The following is a 15,593-nucleotide window of genomic DNA, read 5'->3' on the forward strand; positions in this document are numbered from 1 at the left end:
CTTGTGGTTATTTCATCATATCGTGTCCAGGTCAGCGCTTCGCTGTGCAAGAAGCAAAACTTGTGCTCACTCAGCTCATGCGTCATTTTGATATTTCACTTGAAATTTCCCGAAATTGAGCAACAGCTGGAACTGTGCATAGTTGTGTGGCAATCACAGGGACTTGAAGTGAAGCTCACACCAAGAAGACCTGCAAATCCACTAGAACACACTCAGTGAACGTCTGCGGAGCTTCATTGTAATAAAAAAATAACAGGACTGCGTAGCACTTTTCGCACTGATAATAATAACTCCAGGCAGAAAAGGCAAGTAGAACCACTAAAGTTTCCTTTTTTTATTCTTAGGAATTGAGAGGAATGGAATGGCGACACGTTCAAATTCCCCGCAGTCGAATCGGAATGGAATGGAGGCGCCCATTCCATAACACTGCAAGGTATCCACTATACGCAATGACAATGAGGATGAAGCTGACGAGCATGAGCGAGTGCAGGGTGTCCCTTCAGAGTAGCGGGTGAAGGTTCGTCCCAGCGCCCCTCTCCTTATTATGTGAATGTATGAGGCTGACGTTGCACCCCACTCCCTTTTATCTGACTAGGGGATGCCCCCCTCGTGCCTGTTTGTGCGCACGCCTAGGCTGATGACGAAAAAGAATAGGTGCGTTAACACATGCAGGCTCTCCGATAATGATGACGCTGAGTGCACGTGGGGGCGCTGCGGTGCAAATGCGTGTGCATGCGCGTTTCAGACCATGGAACATTCTCTTTCTCCCATGGATGAAAATGAAGGTGAAGTGTGGGAAGTGGCGGCTAGCGCACAACGCCAACGTCAAGCTACTCCGGAGGCGAGGGCACGGCAAGTAATGACTAGACGTCAAAAAAGACAAGCGGACTCGAATATGGCGCGTGAAGCGGCGGCTCGACGGCCAAGCCAACAACCTGCAGCACTGAGGCGAGAGCTCGGCAAGCGGTGGCAAAACGGCAACAAAGGCCTAGCGGACTCGGAGTTGGGGTAGCGGCGAACACGCTGCAATGAAGCTATCTGACGGAACCATCATCATGACAGGGTACTTGGCCCCAAACCTCTTCCGAAGCAACGTAAAAAGGTATAAATCGATCGAGTCATGCGCGATTATGAAAGAAAGTAGAAGAACAACCCCTTCGTACTTGTCAGAGACTTCAACGTTGACATCATGAACAACGACTGCTTTATGCAGTGTATGACATCTCGGTACACTCTACTATGCATATCGTATGATCAGAAACAACAAAGAACCACTAGGGGGAAGTGAATGGACCTCCTCTTTGCCGACGTGAGGCGAGATCCCATATAAAAACTATTATCTCTACATTTCAAGGCCACAAAGCAGTAATAATGAAGACGAAAAGGAATCCACAACTTAACACGACATACTATTCATGACCGATGAATATTATGTATAGCAGTGCACCACTTTGTCATTCATTTACATGCGTGAGTGGGCGATGTCAAGAGTGATTTAGGGTAACAGCGATCAGTTCCACTGCTTCGCCCACTCATTATCATTATCATTCACTTCATGAAGTTGCGGTGACTTATTTTTGTTCACACGACTGAATTTGTTGCGCCCGTTGTGATGTAGCTATTAATTTAACCATGAAGTTGCATCAGATATTACCGCGATGTACAAAGGTTACACCGAGGTATAACGTTCAGGATGTAACATGCCATTATTCTAATAGGGGTATTTTTTTCTTCGAGCCAATCGGAGAGTGATCACCGCAACAACCTGCCGGTTTAAACCCTTCGAGCTCGCCGCAATTCGCCATAGCCACTTAGTCATCGCAGCAGGACGTCGCGATTGTCTTGGCACCCTTCACTCTCCACTAACGAGATAGAAGCGTGAAGCGACCGAAAAACAACTGCCTTGAGCGAGTAAGCTACCTTGGTCTCAGCGTGGGACGTCCGGCGGAGGAAACTCGGAAACTCACAAAAGAGACACCCATGACGGCGAGAGAAATAGAACGCGCTGTGATGCATACACGGGAAATTCATGGACGAATGAGCACACGCACTGGATCAATTGTGTGGTGGTGACAGCGGCGTTGGGGCTTTCAGTCCAGTATGCGCTAGCATGCAACCTGGCCTCGTATAACGCACGGCGTTCTTCGCCGCGAATCTGCGTGTCCTCATCACTGAGAACCCGCATGACAGGCACAGCCACTCGCGGTCCTGACGTGCCTTAATGAGCAACTAAGGTGTCATTTTTCTTTACAGACTCTTCGTTGGCCGAACTGTCAACCACTCGCAATATGTCAGCGTCGGCGGCCGTGCATTACGTTCTCATCATCGGAAAACTTGTAGCCGCCATTGGATTAGCGATAATCATCTACCTGTGTGCTAAACTCACGTGCCAATGGATCCGTATGTATTACTATCTGCGACACGTGCCCCGCGTGAAGGAAAAATGGCCCTTCTCTCTGCTTCTCGATACTTGGATGGCGTTACGGAAAATGGACCGGAACCTTCCGATCACTGCGAGTAAGTGTCTTTTATCATTGTCATTTAAATTTTAATGTACAGCAACGAGCTAGCACACGAGTGCGATTTTAGGGCGGTGTTAGTTAATAACAGAAGCAAACGGGCTTTCCGCAGAGTGGATAAAAAAAGCACCAAACTTCTTTACAGCGTAGTCCATGGTACTCTATACATGTTTTCTTTGTTTGTTTGCATTCACGTTCCAGTTCCTAGTTATTTTCGTGTACTCACGAAGAAAAGGAAAATCTCCGAACTTTTCGTTCTATCTCCGCATCGCACTGCCTTATATGTGTTTAGATATATGCAGTCTCCTGATCAGAGTTGCCACTGACATTCGAGTGAAATTCGCCAAACGACGAGCGAAACGTCGCCACTCTTCAAATTTCGCTAAAAAAGTCGCCACTCTACATATGTGTTGCGTGCCTAGTAATAGAGATTGCTAATTATGTATAGCCCCGTGCACAACAACATCGTCGGTCACCCCTTTATTATAATGACGTTTTAAATGCAAGTTGCACCATCCGCTTCACCATGGTACCATTCAGAAACGGTATGCATGCACCATCGGAGTTTCTGAATCCCAGCGCCTCATAAGAAACGTTTGTAACGGTTTTAGTTGTAGTGTGTACAGGATGAAGCAGTCGCGACAACAAGAGGGGGAGGGCGTGGGTAGCCTTCTTACACATTTCGAGAATATCATTGAGTGGAATGTTGTTTTTGATAACCGAGGAACTTATAATTATAAAACAAAGGTAATAAATTCTAGAGTGGAGCGTAACCATCGTAATGCACGCAACACGTTTTTTTTTTGCGGTCACGCTTACGCTAAATATTCGCCTCAGTGAAGTTTCTGAAGACTGTCCAAAGAAGCCGACTTCTTGGCCGACCCTAAAAGAATGTTATTAAAAATATTAAACTCCACATAAAAATATTAGAAGATATTACAGCCGGGAAGAAGTCAACAGTCTATTTAGAACAGTTGGATCTGCGGTCGGAACACGTGGCCTAAACGTCACCTAGCCACTTCAGAAGCCAAACTTTAAAGACACCTAAAGCTGATGGAGCCCCTAAAGAACTGAATACACACCACCAAATCGCAGCACGCGAGAATTCAGCTGACCTAAATTGTGCTTGGAGGGTGCTGGTGGATGCACTAGTGCCTCAAGCAACTTGGTGAATTGAGAAAACATACACGAAGAACAGGACAGACGTACTGAATTGCACGTAATGTTGACCTCCTACTGGTGAGTTTAAAACTATAAGCAATAGAAAAAATGTTGTCACCCATTTGTTTTCAAGACGCTGAGAATAGAATACACAACTCAGTCCAGACCTTAGACGAAAATCGCTGAAAATTCGCCATGTCCCCAATTAAATTTTAGGTTACCATGGGCCTCTCAAATTCGCCAATTTGGCGAAAAGTAGCCATCAGTGGCAACACTGCTCCTGATGCACATTTCTGCGTTGAATCCATGCACGTATTTTTATAATGGTCTGGTACAACCAATCCTAAACTTTCGCCATTCTACTCTCTTAAAAACAAAGCTAGTAAAACATTGAAACTCCAAGCTTTTTACAAGCTTTCTGTATCAGTGGTGGATTCAAACTCATTCATTTATATTCCTAACTCAGAAGCGTGCATAAAGCTCGCAGTGGTTTTGAATCTCTACAGTAGCACATTTATCTACGGTTACTAGTAGGGGTGTAAAAATAGTGAATTTCAGAGTCGAATTGAACAAAATACGAATCGAGTAATCATCAGGCCGAATCGAATACGAATGCCAGTTGAATAACACACGAATATTTTGTGAACATCAAGGCAGCTATATTAAAGAAAGCTCTAGAATTCTGGAACTTTGTATTTCAAACAAACATTCACAAACTTCAAAAAATCAATATAACCATTTTATTTGATCAACAAAAGATGGCGTAATTAGCAAAACTAAGGTAATCTCATATATAGTAGCTGCTGGCGTTTTCGAGGTACATTTTAAACTGTATAATATAAGTGACACTAGTACCTAACGTTTAAAAAATGGTTGGTAATCAACATTATGATGGTGGATCAACGGATGATCCTATACGATTACGTTATTTTTAGATAATACCTATACGATAACGTTCTTTTTACGTGTCTACTAGTGCCAATACCAATAGTTGAAATGTTCCTGCTGCAGCTCACTTAACTAAATAAAGCAAGTGTCTGACATAATACGTAACAAAAAGAAGAGTGAAAGGCTCCTGAAAAATGCAACCACCAACCAGTGGGATATGACGAGGACTGTCACTGGAATCGTTCCAGTTGCATTGCTCCGCTTTGTTCGGGTTAAAACTAGACCCTTTTTAAAAGTAATAATGGCTCCAGCAACATTCCAACACACGCCATCGTTAGTAGCTGCCGGTAGTCATCATCATCATCATTTATTAATCCTTAAAGGCCCCTGGTGGGGTACTACATATGGGGGGAGAATACACAAGAGAGACGGAACCTTCAAACACCCAAGAATGAAGAAAAAAAAGAATTTACAAAGAAGCAGGTTAAATTTCAAAGATACAAAGTACGGCTGAAGTATAATGTGATTAAAAAAGAAAACACAAATAAATAAAAATATCAATCTGTTACGCATCAGCACTCAACAAATTTGTTTGTACATTTCAAAATTTGATAGGTCACGTTCAATTACAACACGTTCAGGTGAACTATTCCATTCTGCAGTGGCTAATGGGAAGTTTTCTAGCAAATGTCCCTTTCGTTAAACTGCACGTTAGGTTTCCTTTCGCCAGAAGTGCTTCATTAGCCGTAAAGTGGATTAATTGCGTTGTTTCTATTTTAATCAATTAACTTAACGTCACATCAATGCACTCGCGCCACTGTATTTGCCATAGTTGAGGGCTATCGATTATTGCAGACTGCCTATAGAGTTAAAAACGGTAAACCAGCGCTGCACAGTAATCAATGAGTGACCCAAAGGTTTTCTGCTGTGAAAGCACCACTAAAATATTTTGTACGCCATAAATATTGTTAGAATGCTCTCAATTCTCAGTTTTCTAGTTTTCTTTTTTTTGCCAAATTACGACTCTTAGGTACTGGTGATATAGTCGAATTACGAAAGGCACATTGATCTGATTATTTCATAGGTATGAGGAAACGCTTCAATTTTGTAGCGCGACAAGTAGGCTTTTCTTTTTCTTACGAAACTTGTATACTATGTATTTATTTGTAAAATCTAATGTTTAGACGTGTCTCCAGAATGTACAAAGAAGACCGTCTCCAGAAGACGTGTCTCCAGAATGACAAAGATGTCATCGCCATTTCAACAACTTCGCCTAAAAGTTTAGTGTCAGTGCGGCATTTCGGAGTCTCGTCAGACTTCTGGAATGCAACACAACAAAAAAGTTTGGGAGAACCCCAAATTTCATGCACTCGAATATTCCTTATAGTAGTAGTGATAGCAGTAAACGACTTTTATTTTCCGCTACAAAGTAAAGGCCGAGCATTTAGCCCACCTGCGCGACTAGTTGATGCTGTTCTTTTTCGCCTTTGGCGCTGATCCAGTCAAGCCAGGTGGTGATGAACAGGGAAAGAGGAGGGTAAAAGTCAGGCTCGTCAGGCCTCATAAATTTTCGCGCCTCAATACGGCTCACTTAGGTGCGCAACATCATCGACCTAAAGTTGCTGTATATGTTTTATACAGTAACTCTACACCTTGACGCGGTTCGCAGTGCCCCCCTGTGTGCGCGATGTAGCCGTCAGTAGTCTTTCAACATCATCATGACGTCTTTCATGCATTGTTGAAGACCAGAAAATAAAGACTGTAAGCTATAACAGAGATATCTGCATTTTTTTATATTTCTTCATAAACACAATGGAGTGAACCTCTCATGCCGAAGTAGTAGCCTCGTTGCTTTACTTGAAGAGTTTCTATTGCTGAAATTGTCATTTGTTATGCATCACTCTGTCTCCGTCTAAAAGCTGAAGACACTAGTATTCAATCTATTCATTTGCTGAAAAATCCCGAAAAAAGACGGCGAACAACATCGCAACGCATGTTGATACGAGGGGTAGGAAAAAAAAAACATGGATGCAACTCAGTTTTTACAGACTTACAGGAAGGTGAACTGCTGGCACGACGCATCAGTCCTGACTTATAGCATGTAACTGTCACAGATACTATGACTATCATCCTAACCATACACCGTGGGGTGAATAATAAGAACGACGATGTGATGATAACCAGCTCTTTGGGAGCCCATCGACATGGGAGTCTGAAAAGGAACCAATGAAGTGGCGCTCTATAACGAGTAGTGAACGGTGGACCCTGGTGTAGCACCGATAAAACCTCTAATACACATTTCAAAGAATGGAGAGTCAATATCTTTCTGTTGTATTCCACTCTTCAATAAACGTTATCAATGTATTAACCGATCAGGAGCTCAAACAGGCTTGCCCTTGCTCACAAAGAACAGAATGACTTGAGAAAACTACAGACTAAGGTCAATCTAAGCCTAACCCAGTAGATGAAAAGTCATGTTTCCCACAGAATACATTGACGCCAGGTACTCTTGGTACCTGGCGTCAATGTATTCTGACAACGGACGCAGGCCTACGATTTATCAAATTTGAAGTGGTGAGAAAATTCACTTAGCATTTAACTATATATCAATTATATAAGCAGTGTACTAATCATCTCACACATTAACACGAGGAGGTAGAGCTTTTAAGTTCAGTTCTATAGCGAGAAGTTAGCGACCCTATTTATCTATCTATCTATCTATCTATCTATCTATCTATCTATCTATCTATCTATCTATCTATCTATCTATCTATCTATCCTTCCATCTATCTATCTATCTATCTATCTATCTATCTATCTATCTATCTATCTATCTATTTAAGAGGTGCCTGAGTAATAGTGTACCGAGGCGCATGCCCCAAACCGAGACCTTGGCCTCCTGTTTCGCTATGCCTTGGCCTTCATTCGGTCATCGCTTGTGACTCGCGAGCGATGAACGATGAAGCGTCTGTGCATATGCTTCGAGCTTCGCTTCTCGTTCTTTTCCTACAATTTTCACCATTTGTCCTTTCACCACTAGTGCATTAGGCGATTGCCTTCCGCCTGATTAACTTATTACCCTTGCACATACCGATCGTTCACTCTTTTAACAAAATAGTTAGCAAAAGGCAGCCAACTTCGAGCGACTTGCTTCGCTCACAAAGTTATTCAGTGCGACCGCAGTGAAGCCTAAAAGCAGTTATCGATATATCTGTACTCTATAGCCTAAAACATGACCCATTTGGTCCATGTGAAGATTGGCTGCAACAACAAAAATGGCTGATACACTCGCTAAACAATGACTGAGGCTGATTCATGGGGAACATCTGTTATTTAGGAGGCATACAAACCATCTTGGAAAGTGAGGTTGTCGTGCGGTTGTACATCACTTACCAGCAAACGCCATGCTAAAATAGAAAAAAAAAAGATTACTGATCCATCTGTCATAGGAACCGAAATAACATGAAAGTGAAACCTGCCTGCATGCAAGTAGTGTAGCATTTAGTTTGCATTGCTCCACCACAAGGTCAAAAGAATTGATGTCACTGCAAAAAATTGTAACGTCACGTGAAGAACAACAAGCCGCTTAAAGCTTGCAGCGCGCCCCTCAAGCAAAAAGCCCGCACGAAAAAAGCATAACGAGCGCGAACTAGCTACCGCCACAGCTCGATGCTCAAAGCGCTCAGCTGAAACACAATAAAGGACACACGTATTACACACAAGTACACGCAAGTACACGCAAACAACACACAAGTACACGCAAGACGATCGCGAACTAGCAAGTGCCAGAATTGCTACTTGTGTGCAAGCAGCGCGCTTTCTTCAAAACACTACAGCTGCAGCGAGCGAGTGAGTGAGCAACAATTGTATGAATCGAAGGGGTGAGAAGTAATGGAGGCTAAGCCACGTAGGCTGCCAGGCTATGATTCTCGATGACGGCTTCCACTCGTTCCAGGACCCGTGTCTGGATGATTCTGTCAGCAATGGAGAGAAGTTCCTCCCATTATTCCTCAGCCGGGGTTGGGCCCATAACGTTGACTGGCTGGGTATCATCGGGGCAGCTTCAGAGGACGTGGTTCAACGATACAACTCCGGAGCAGAGGCAGCAGCTTGTATCGCTGACATCTGGGTGGATGTACCAAAGCACTAGGAGGCATACGGAAATGTGCGGGTCTGTAGGCGACGGCAGGCGATCTCAGATCGTTCGGGAAGATTACCGTAAGGGGATGGGCCGGCATGTTACTCGAGATCAGAGCGCTTGGTGACCAGAGGTTCCAGCATCACGGCGTTCGACTCTGAGGGGCCCACTGCTCCTTCGATGAATATTCGAGTGCGTTGGTGAGCTGTTTTGTTGCCGGGTGACCCGAGTGGGCGGGCACCATTTCAATTCAAAGTGGCTCGGCTCATCTTGCAACAGTAGTGGAAGAAGAAATCGCAAGGTGGTAGGGGAGACAGGACCTCACGCGAAATTTGAGATGGCTGGCTTTTAGTCGCTTAGTATGCTGCCAGTGTTGGTCGAGTTCACCACCAAAGCGATGGCCAACTCTTCCGCACCGGTGGCAAAGGGTGTTTGAACAATGCTGGCTGTGATCGAAGAAACCTCCATATTCTGTGTAACTTCAAGGCACACTTTTGTGGAAAGCCCACTATGCACAAACCATCCCGCCCTGGAAGCAAGCGTGGGCGCACGAGCAACCACGCCGTTACGGCTGAAGACAGCAACCGCACGCGGGGTGACGACATGTTAAACGCAACCTCCGAACCTTTCGCGCATCTCGCCAGCACAAACAAGGACCCACTGAAGTAACCAATCTCTGAGTACCACCAGTGGTATATGGTATATAAAAATAGCTCGGCGTTAGAAAGCAAAAGAACGTTCGCTTCGTGGTCAAGTTGATTCGCGCCGTGCTTCGGAGGGAAGGGTCGCACATTTGACTCCAGGTGACGAGGTCTTTTTCTTCTAGCTTTTTCTATATATTTTACAACGTCATATTCGTGAATACACTACGGCAGTGGAGCCATGATGGACCTCGGCTTCAAGCACTTTTCAGTCAAAAATTCAGATTTATAATGTCCTTTCTTCAAGGCGAAAGTATTAGCTTAACCATGGAAATGCGCGTGGAATACAGGAAGTGGTAAAGGCTAGAAAGTGGAAGAACGTATCCAAATTGGGAGAGGGCGGCCTGACCAAGAACGCTCTTTTTTTTCTACTCCTCACAAGAGAATAGTGAAAGGGGTAAAAGATAATGACAACATACGTTGACGGAGACAGGAAGAAACGATTCGTTTATACAATAACCACACAGCACAATGACTTATCTTCAGTCTAGTAAGCATTTCAGTGCTCTTGAAAAAATTTTGGAATTCCTTGTAGTTGTTGTTGACTCTGTCTAATCATACTTTGTGAACAAAGTAACAACTTTCGCTGTGTGTTTCCATTCCGTACACCAGCGTTTAAGCTACCATTCAAGCCAGCGTTGAAGCCAGTGTTGTGGCACGTAAAGGAGGCAGTCGCGTAATAGAAGATGCTTCACACTCTTGGCAGCGTTCAAATTTTGGCCTATCCGCACGGCTGATGAGTGGCCGATGACATTTCTCACAATCGAATGAAAGAAGATTCAAGTAATATATCAATAAAGCGGTAAATAAAATAAAATGCTTTTGCCTTGATGTCTCAAAGGAAGGAAACCTGGAAATTTTGTTTTCTTTCTTACCACAGTGATTTGGACAGACAGAGAGACAAACAATCAGTTTTAATTGACACTTGTGGAGATGGCCTCTTGTGGAGACCCGCGGAAACTACTGCACTTGCCCATGTCGGTTTCCTACACCAGAATGGTTATGTTCCACGCTTTCTTAGGCTCTATGGATTCCCTGGATTTGTGTCTGGAGCAATGGACTCTGAAGTGCCTATTCTGAGTCGGCTTTGCTGTATAGAGGACAGCTAGGTAACGCGGGGCATTTCCAAAGCACGTTCCCAAAAGAACAATAAATTTCATTACAGTCCTGACACCTTGGATCTATGCCTATGTCGATACTGCTCAGAAAGCTTTGCGACGGGAACAAGCCCGTCTGGAGCACTGTAGGTGCAAACGACTGAGACGCGGCTTGTGAGATCTCGCACACAGCCACGGGCAAGCTTGTTGAGGTTCGGTATGTTCCGATGAACGCTAGCACTTATATGGGTAGATAGCCAAAAGATGCACTGTTCCTCTTTAAAGAATAGAGGTGGCGTCTCCCGCCATATAAATACCCTATTACAATGTTTTGATACGTGTTCCTCAGTGTGAAATTGTTGGTGCAGGGAGGGGGCGGAGAGGGTCGGTCATGGTCGGGGCTTAGACGGCCTGTTCCGTATCTCCACTCGTAGCTAACTTGTCCGATGGCGAGTAGTATATTCCCCTTTGATGTCTATGATTACCGGTGGGAATGTGTTAGATTTGCCGTACGAAGCCGCGTCGACTAACAGAATTGATTGTCTATTTTTGACGGCCTTCTTTAATCACCCGTTCGCGGGCTTTTCGCCCAGCGTGAGTTATATTGCGAATGCATATTCTGAAAGAATGGGTTTTAGATGCGAAGCAGCTCTTTGACTAGCCTGTGTAACTCTGTCCCTCCGTTTGCAGCACTCCTCTCGCCGCAGGTGTTGGAGCGGTGACAAGTAGCTCATGCACTCCTAGCAGTGCGCGATGACGTCTCTCTCCCTCCCCTGCTGCGTGCTCGCCGCGTGTTAGCTCTCTCTCACTTCACCCTTTCCACCGCTTGCAACACTTGAGCCCATTCCTCCCATGGGCATCATCTCACCCGAGCCACCTTTCTCCATCTGTCGGCAAGAAGAAGCCGTGAGCCGGCGGGTGTGTGCACTGCGCACGCCTCGAGAATCTCGCGGCGCCGGCAATATGGACAGCGCGCCACTGCTTGCCGCGCGATCGTGCCGACGGGTAGGACGCCGTCGCGGCATGCTTACCGCTAGGGTGTGATTACCTTTCCCGGCTGTCGCCGGCGTTGCGAGGGTTAGCGAAGCCGATCGCGTTTGCGAATGGCGACGTCAACACCGACGAGGCGCTAGCCAGGGAAGTCGAATTCAAGCGTCGGCAGTAAAAGACCAGCGACACCGATGAATTTCCAGTCAAGAACACAGATCGCGCTCTAGAACGCAGACGCCGCGCGGTTAATCTGATTCGGAATACATGACAGGCACAACTGGTGCGCTGTCTGCTGGTAGACTTTCGAAAGGTTCTGTCAGCAAAATAGATCCGAAGAGTGGCGTACTGCTTATAGCACGGGGGAGAAACGCCGACGATACGCAAGCCAAGGAAGCCGAGTGCAAGCGTCTTCAACGCATCCCGCAAGCCATGTCTTTGAGTTTCAAACAAACGTTTACTCGAGTGAACGCTACTCCGAGTTTCGCTACGAATCATTCTTCCAGCACCCACGTCGACGCCCAATTCAACCGGGTCGTCGGCATGCGCACCGCTGCTGCCTCGCATCCCATTAGGGTTCCCTTCGGGAAGATGGCCCATAGCTTTTTTTTTTAAACGAAGATTTGCAGGGCCCCACTGTAAAAGATGATTTCTCGTTCACTGAGCATTCTGAGAAGCATTCTGTCTCTTTTTAGAACTAGCCTATATCCCACACTTGACGGGTGGTAGGCTACCTGGGTGGTGACCTGCGCTTCGATCACTTCATCCATGCTTTTGCGTGCACCGAGTTTACTTAACCTGTCCGAGCACGTGATTACTGGTAATGAAAGTGCCTTGTTGATGTTCTTGCGCATGACAGCGTTAATTTTTTTCTATGTTTTTTGTCCAGTCAAGGCCGAGGCTGAATCATTAATGAATAAAGAAAACGAGCTCCGGGAAATAGGTTCTCTTCACCTAGTCCCTTTCTTCGTCCAGATCCTCTCGCGAAAACTTTCAGAGTCCTTTCTGTTTTGGCCGGGATATGTGTGAGCATTTTGGCGCTGCATATCCTCTCGTGTCAATCAGCGATCCCAGGATTCTGACTGAACCGACTCGAAAAATGCGCCGCGTGTTAATGGGGCAGCCACAACGTGACAGGAATGACAAACACTGCGCGTAAGGCGTCGAACGTACCGTTATCGATGCACCTAAGAGCGCAAAACTTTGAACGCGCGAATCGGCATAACTCACGAGAAATGCAGGGGGTGGCAGAAACACTGAAAACAACTTTTCTGAGAGGAACGAAGCATTGCTTTCTTCTGCTAATACACTGTGAGCAAATGGCCCCAGCAATATGCATACGCGTAGGTGTTACCACGCATAGAAAGAAAAGATGTTGACTACAATTCAACACTGGTAAACATATGCGTCAATGTAATTTGTGTGCCTGCTAAGCAGAAATTTCGCGCCTTTTCTAATTCGCTTGTCCTACGGATGTGCAAAGTGTGCGTGGGCGAAACCAATTGCAATAGGTGAAGGGATGCCCCCCCCCTCTCCACTAATCACCTAGATTGGGGGGGGGGGGTCTTCGCCATAGATTTACTCGGTCAGGATTGGTCCAGTCATTATAGGGAGTTGGTTTATATAATGTTGTAGTTTTTTTGAGATAACGGTGACTGCAAGCACGCAATTTACTTCAGCTTTGTGTGAGTGTAGAGTGATATTGGCAGTGCAGTGTTGTGGTAAAAGTGCCTCTCCATAATGGGAAGCTGCAGGCGCGCCTATGCGCGCGTGTGCAATCACGTCTGCTTTGGCGAGTCTGTAGCGATGTTATCAGTGTAGTATGACATTCTGAGTTCTGTTTCCTTTGTGTAATAGGAAGAAGAAAATTCAAAATAACAATGTCTTTATACCGCGACAGTACGCCTACTACGTAGTATAGTACATGGACACAAGGTTTAACACGAAAAGTTTTCATGCCAGGGTCCACCGAGACCTCACTGACATTTCCATCAAAAATGTGACGTCCATAATAGACACACCTACAGATGATAAAGAAAATCAAACAAAAACTTTTGTTGATAAGTATTCTATCTATCTATCTATCTATCTATCTATCTATCTATCTATCTATCTATCCATCTATCTATCTATCTATCTATCTATCTATCTATCTATCTATCTATCTATCTATCTATCCATCTATTGCTTAGTTGGTTCGCCAGCATTCTGAAGGCCAGCATACAGGAACGGATCGATGATCACTAGACATGTGGTCGACCACGCTGAGAGTATCTAACCCGCAATCTTCGAGACAGTAGGAGAGAAGCTTAATTACAATCAGTTATGGCTTCATGAGACATATCTGGAGCCGACAAAGTGTTGTTTCCTTGAAGCAAAGGACGTTCAAATTCATTCCTAGGTGTGACGCAGAGCACAGAGACAAGCGACAATAAGAAGAGATCACTTCACAACGATGGATTCCAGTCTTCCTTTCGTGTCTTGCCTCCTTTTGCATCACACGTAAAAGAAAAACTCAGCTGTCACTATTCGCTCAATTATTAACATCGCGTAAAAATTCACTAATTGATCTTAAGAAACGTGACATTTTTGCAACGACTTCTGATGGCAGAGTCACCATTCTGTATTTTTCTTTTCTTTTACAGAATTTTTCAACTACCTTGAGGATATCACTTCCAAGGTATACGAGCAAGATGTGGCTATTGCCTATTACGGCCCGCAACCATTTCTTCTTGGTGTTTCTCCGACGGTGTTTGAGGTGAGCAGAAAGCATTTTATGGAAGGGACACCATGAGCTACAACATTGCCAGGGTGTGCGAAAGTTTTGTTTCTTGTTAGTACCTTCTACCCTCGCTATCGTAGCAACTATCTTATCGCTGTAATGGCGGTCACTGCCTGCAGTGGCGGGCTCCACCCGCCAGCCATCGAGGGATAGCTGTTATGCAAGAAAAGCGTTGCCCGGCTGCGGTGGCTGCATTTCGATGGAGGCGGAAATGTAGTAGGCCCGTGTGCTCAGATTTGGGTGCACGTTAAAGAACCCCTGGTGGTCGAAATTCTCGGAGCCCTCCACTACGGCGTCTCTCATAATCATATGGTGGTCTTGGGACGTTAAACCCTATCAATCAATCAAGAAAAGCGTTGCAAACATTGCCAGAATTTTCAATGCTCGCTTGCTTTTTTTGTATTTCAAAGAGTACTATGGTAGCCATTATATATATATATAATAATCACTATATATATATATATATATATATATATATATATATATATATATATATATATATATATATATATATATGTATATATATATATATATATATATATATATATATATATATATATATATATATATATATATATATATATATCATCTGTTATATATACAAGCGACATAACAGTGATGTAATGTATAGCTTCTTGATACTCCGTTTTTGATCATTGTCCTGGCAAAATGTAGGAATTCACATATTGCGTGCTTTTTTATATTCGTTGCATTAAGCAAAAAATTATAAAATAAGCAAAAATAAGCTATAAAAGTTTTCACAACTCAGATTACTGTAAAAAATTTTGGGATCAAGTGTCATCACAATCTTTAAAAAAGCTGCAAATGAGTACTATGTTATGTCGCTGTACTGAAAGAGAAAAAAAAACAGGCGGATGCAATAAACAGTCGGCTTATATAAAGTAGGTGCAGTAAATTATACATTAGTCAATTTCAATAGGAATTTGTGGAATTTGTACGACAGCATGAGTAGTATATGAGCTTTATGCCAATTGCACGTTAAATTGAATATTGAAAAAAAAAAAACAGCATATCCACGGAGTGAATGATGAGGAATGGGGAGAAGCTTCTGTGGGTTTTATCGGTAAACCCTGAATCATCCGTCTGTCTGTTCGTCAATCCGTTGGTCCATCCGTCCCTCCGCCCGTCTGTCTGTCTGCCTGTCTGTATGCACCTGCTGAGTGAGTTATCGGAATAGGCGGTCACTTACCTGGAAAGACGTGTACAGATAAACGGCTTAAGAAGCACCCCTAAAATATATTTTTTTCCTTTTGTGATTTAGGAGCGATCACGTATACTCTGTATAGCATGCCTGGCGAC

At 44.3% G+C, this 15,593-nt stretch overlaps 1 protein-coding gene across 2 annotated transcripts in view; it reads left to right on the forward strand.

Moving 5' to 3' along the window:
* Positions 1 to 2,007: 2,007 nt before the first annotated feature.
* LOC119162050 (cytochrome P450 4V2-like) overlaps positions 2,008 to 15,593 on the forward strand; it is a 43,723-nt gene continuing 30,137 nt past the window's right edge. Inside the window, exons 1-2 of one of the 2 annotated variants that reach the window (XM_075879669.1) lie at positions 2,008 to 2,517; positions 14,137 to 14,249. In XM_075879669.1, the coding sequence (XP_075735784.1) occupies positions 2,289 to 2,517; positions 14,137 to 14,249 (342 nt within the window). In that variant the 5' untranslated portion in view covers positions 2,008 to 2,288. The remainder of the gene's footprint in view (positions 2,518 to 14,136; positions 14,250 to 15,593) is intronic. The other variant, XM_075879668.1, reaches the window with a different exon arrangement.

The sequence above is a fragment of the Rhipicephalus microplus genome, chromosome X (assembly GCF_043290135.1).
Source record: "Rhipicephalus microplus isolate Deutch F79 chromosome X, USDA_Rmic, whole genome shotgun sequence".
NCBI lineage: Eukaryota > Metazoa > Arthropoda > Arachnida > Ixodida > Ixodidae > Rhipicephalus > Rhipicephalus microplus.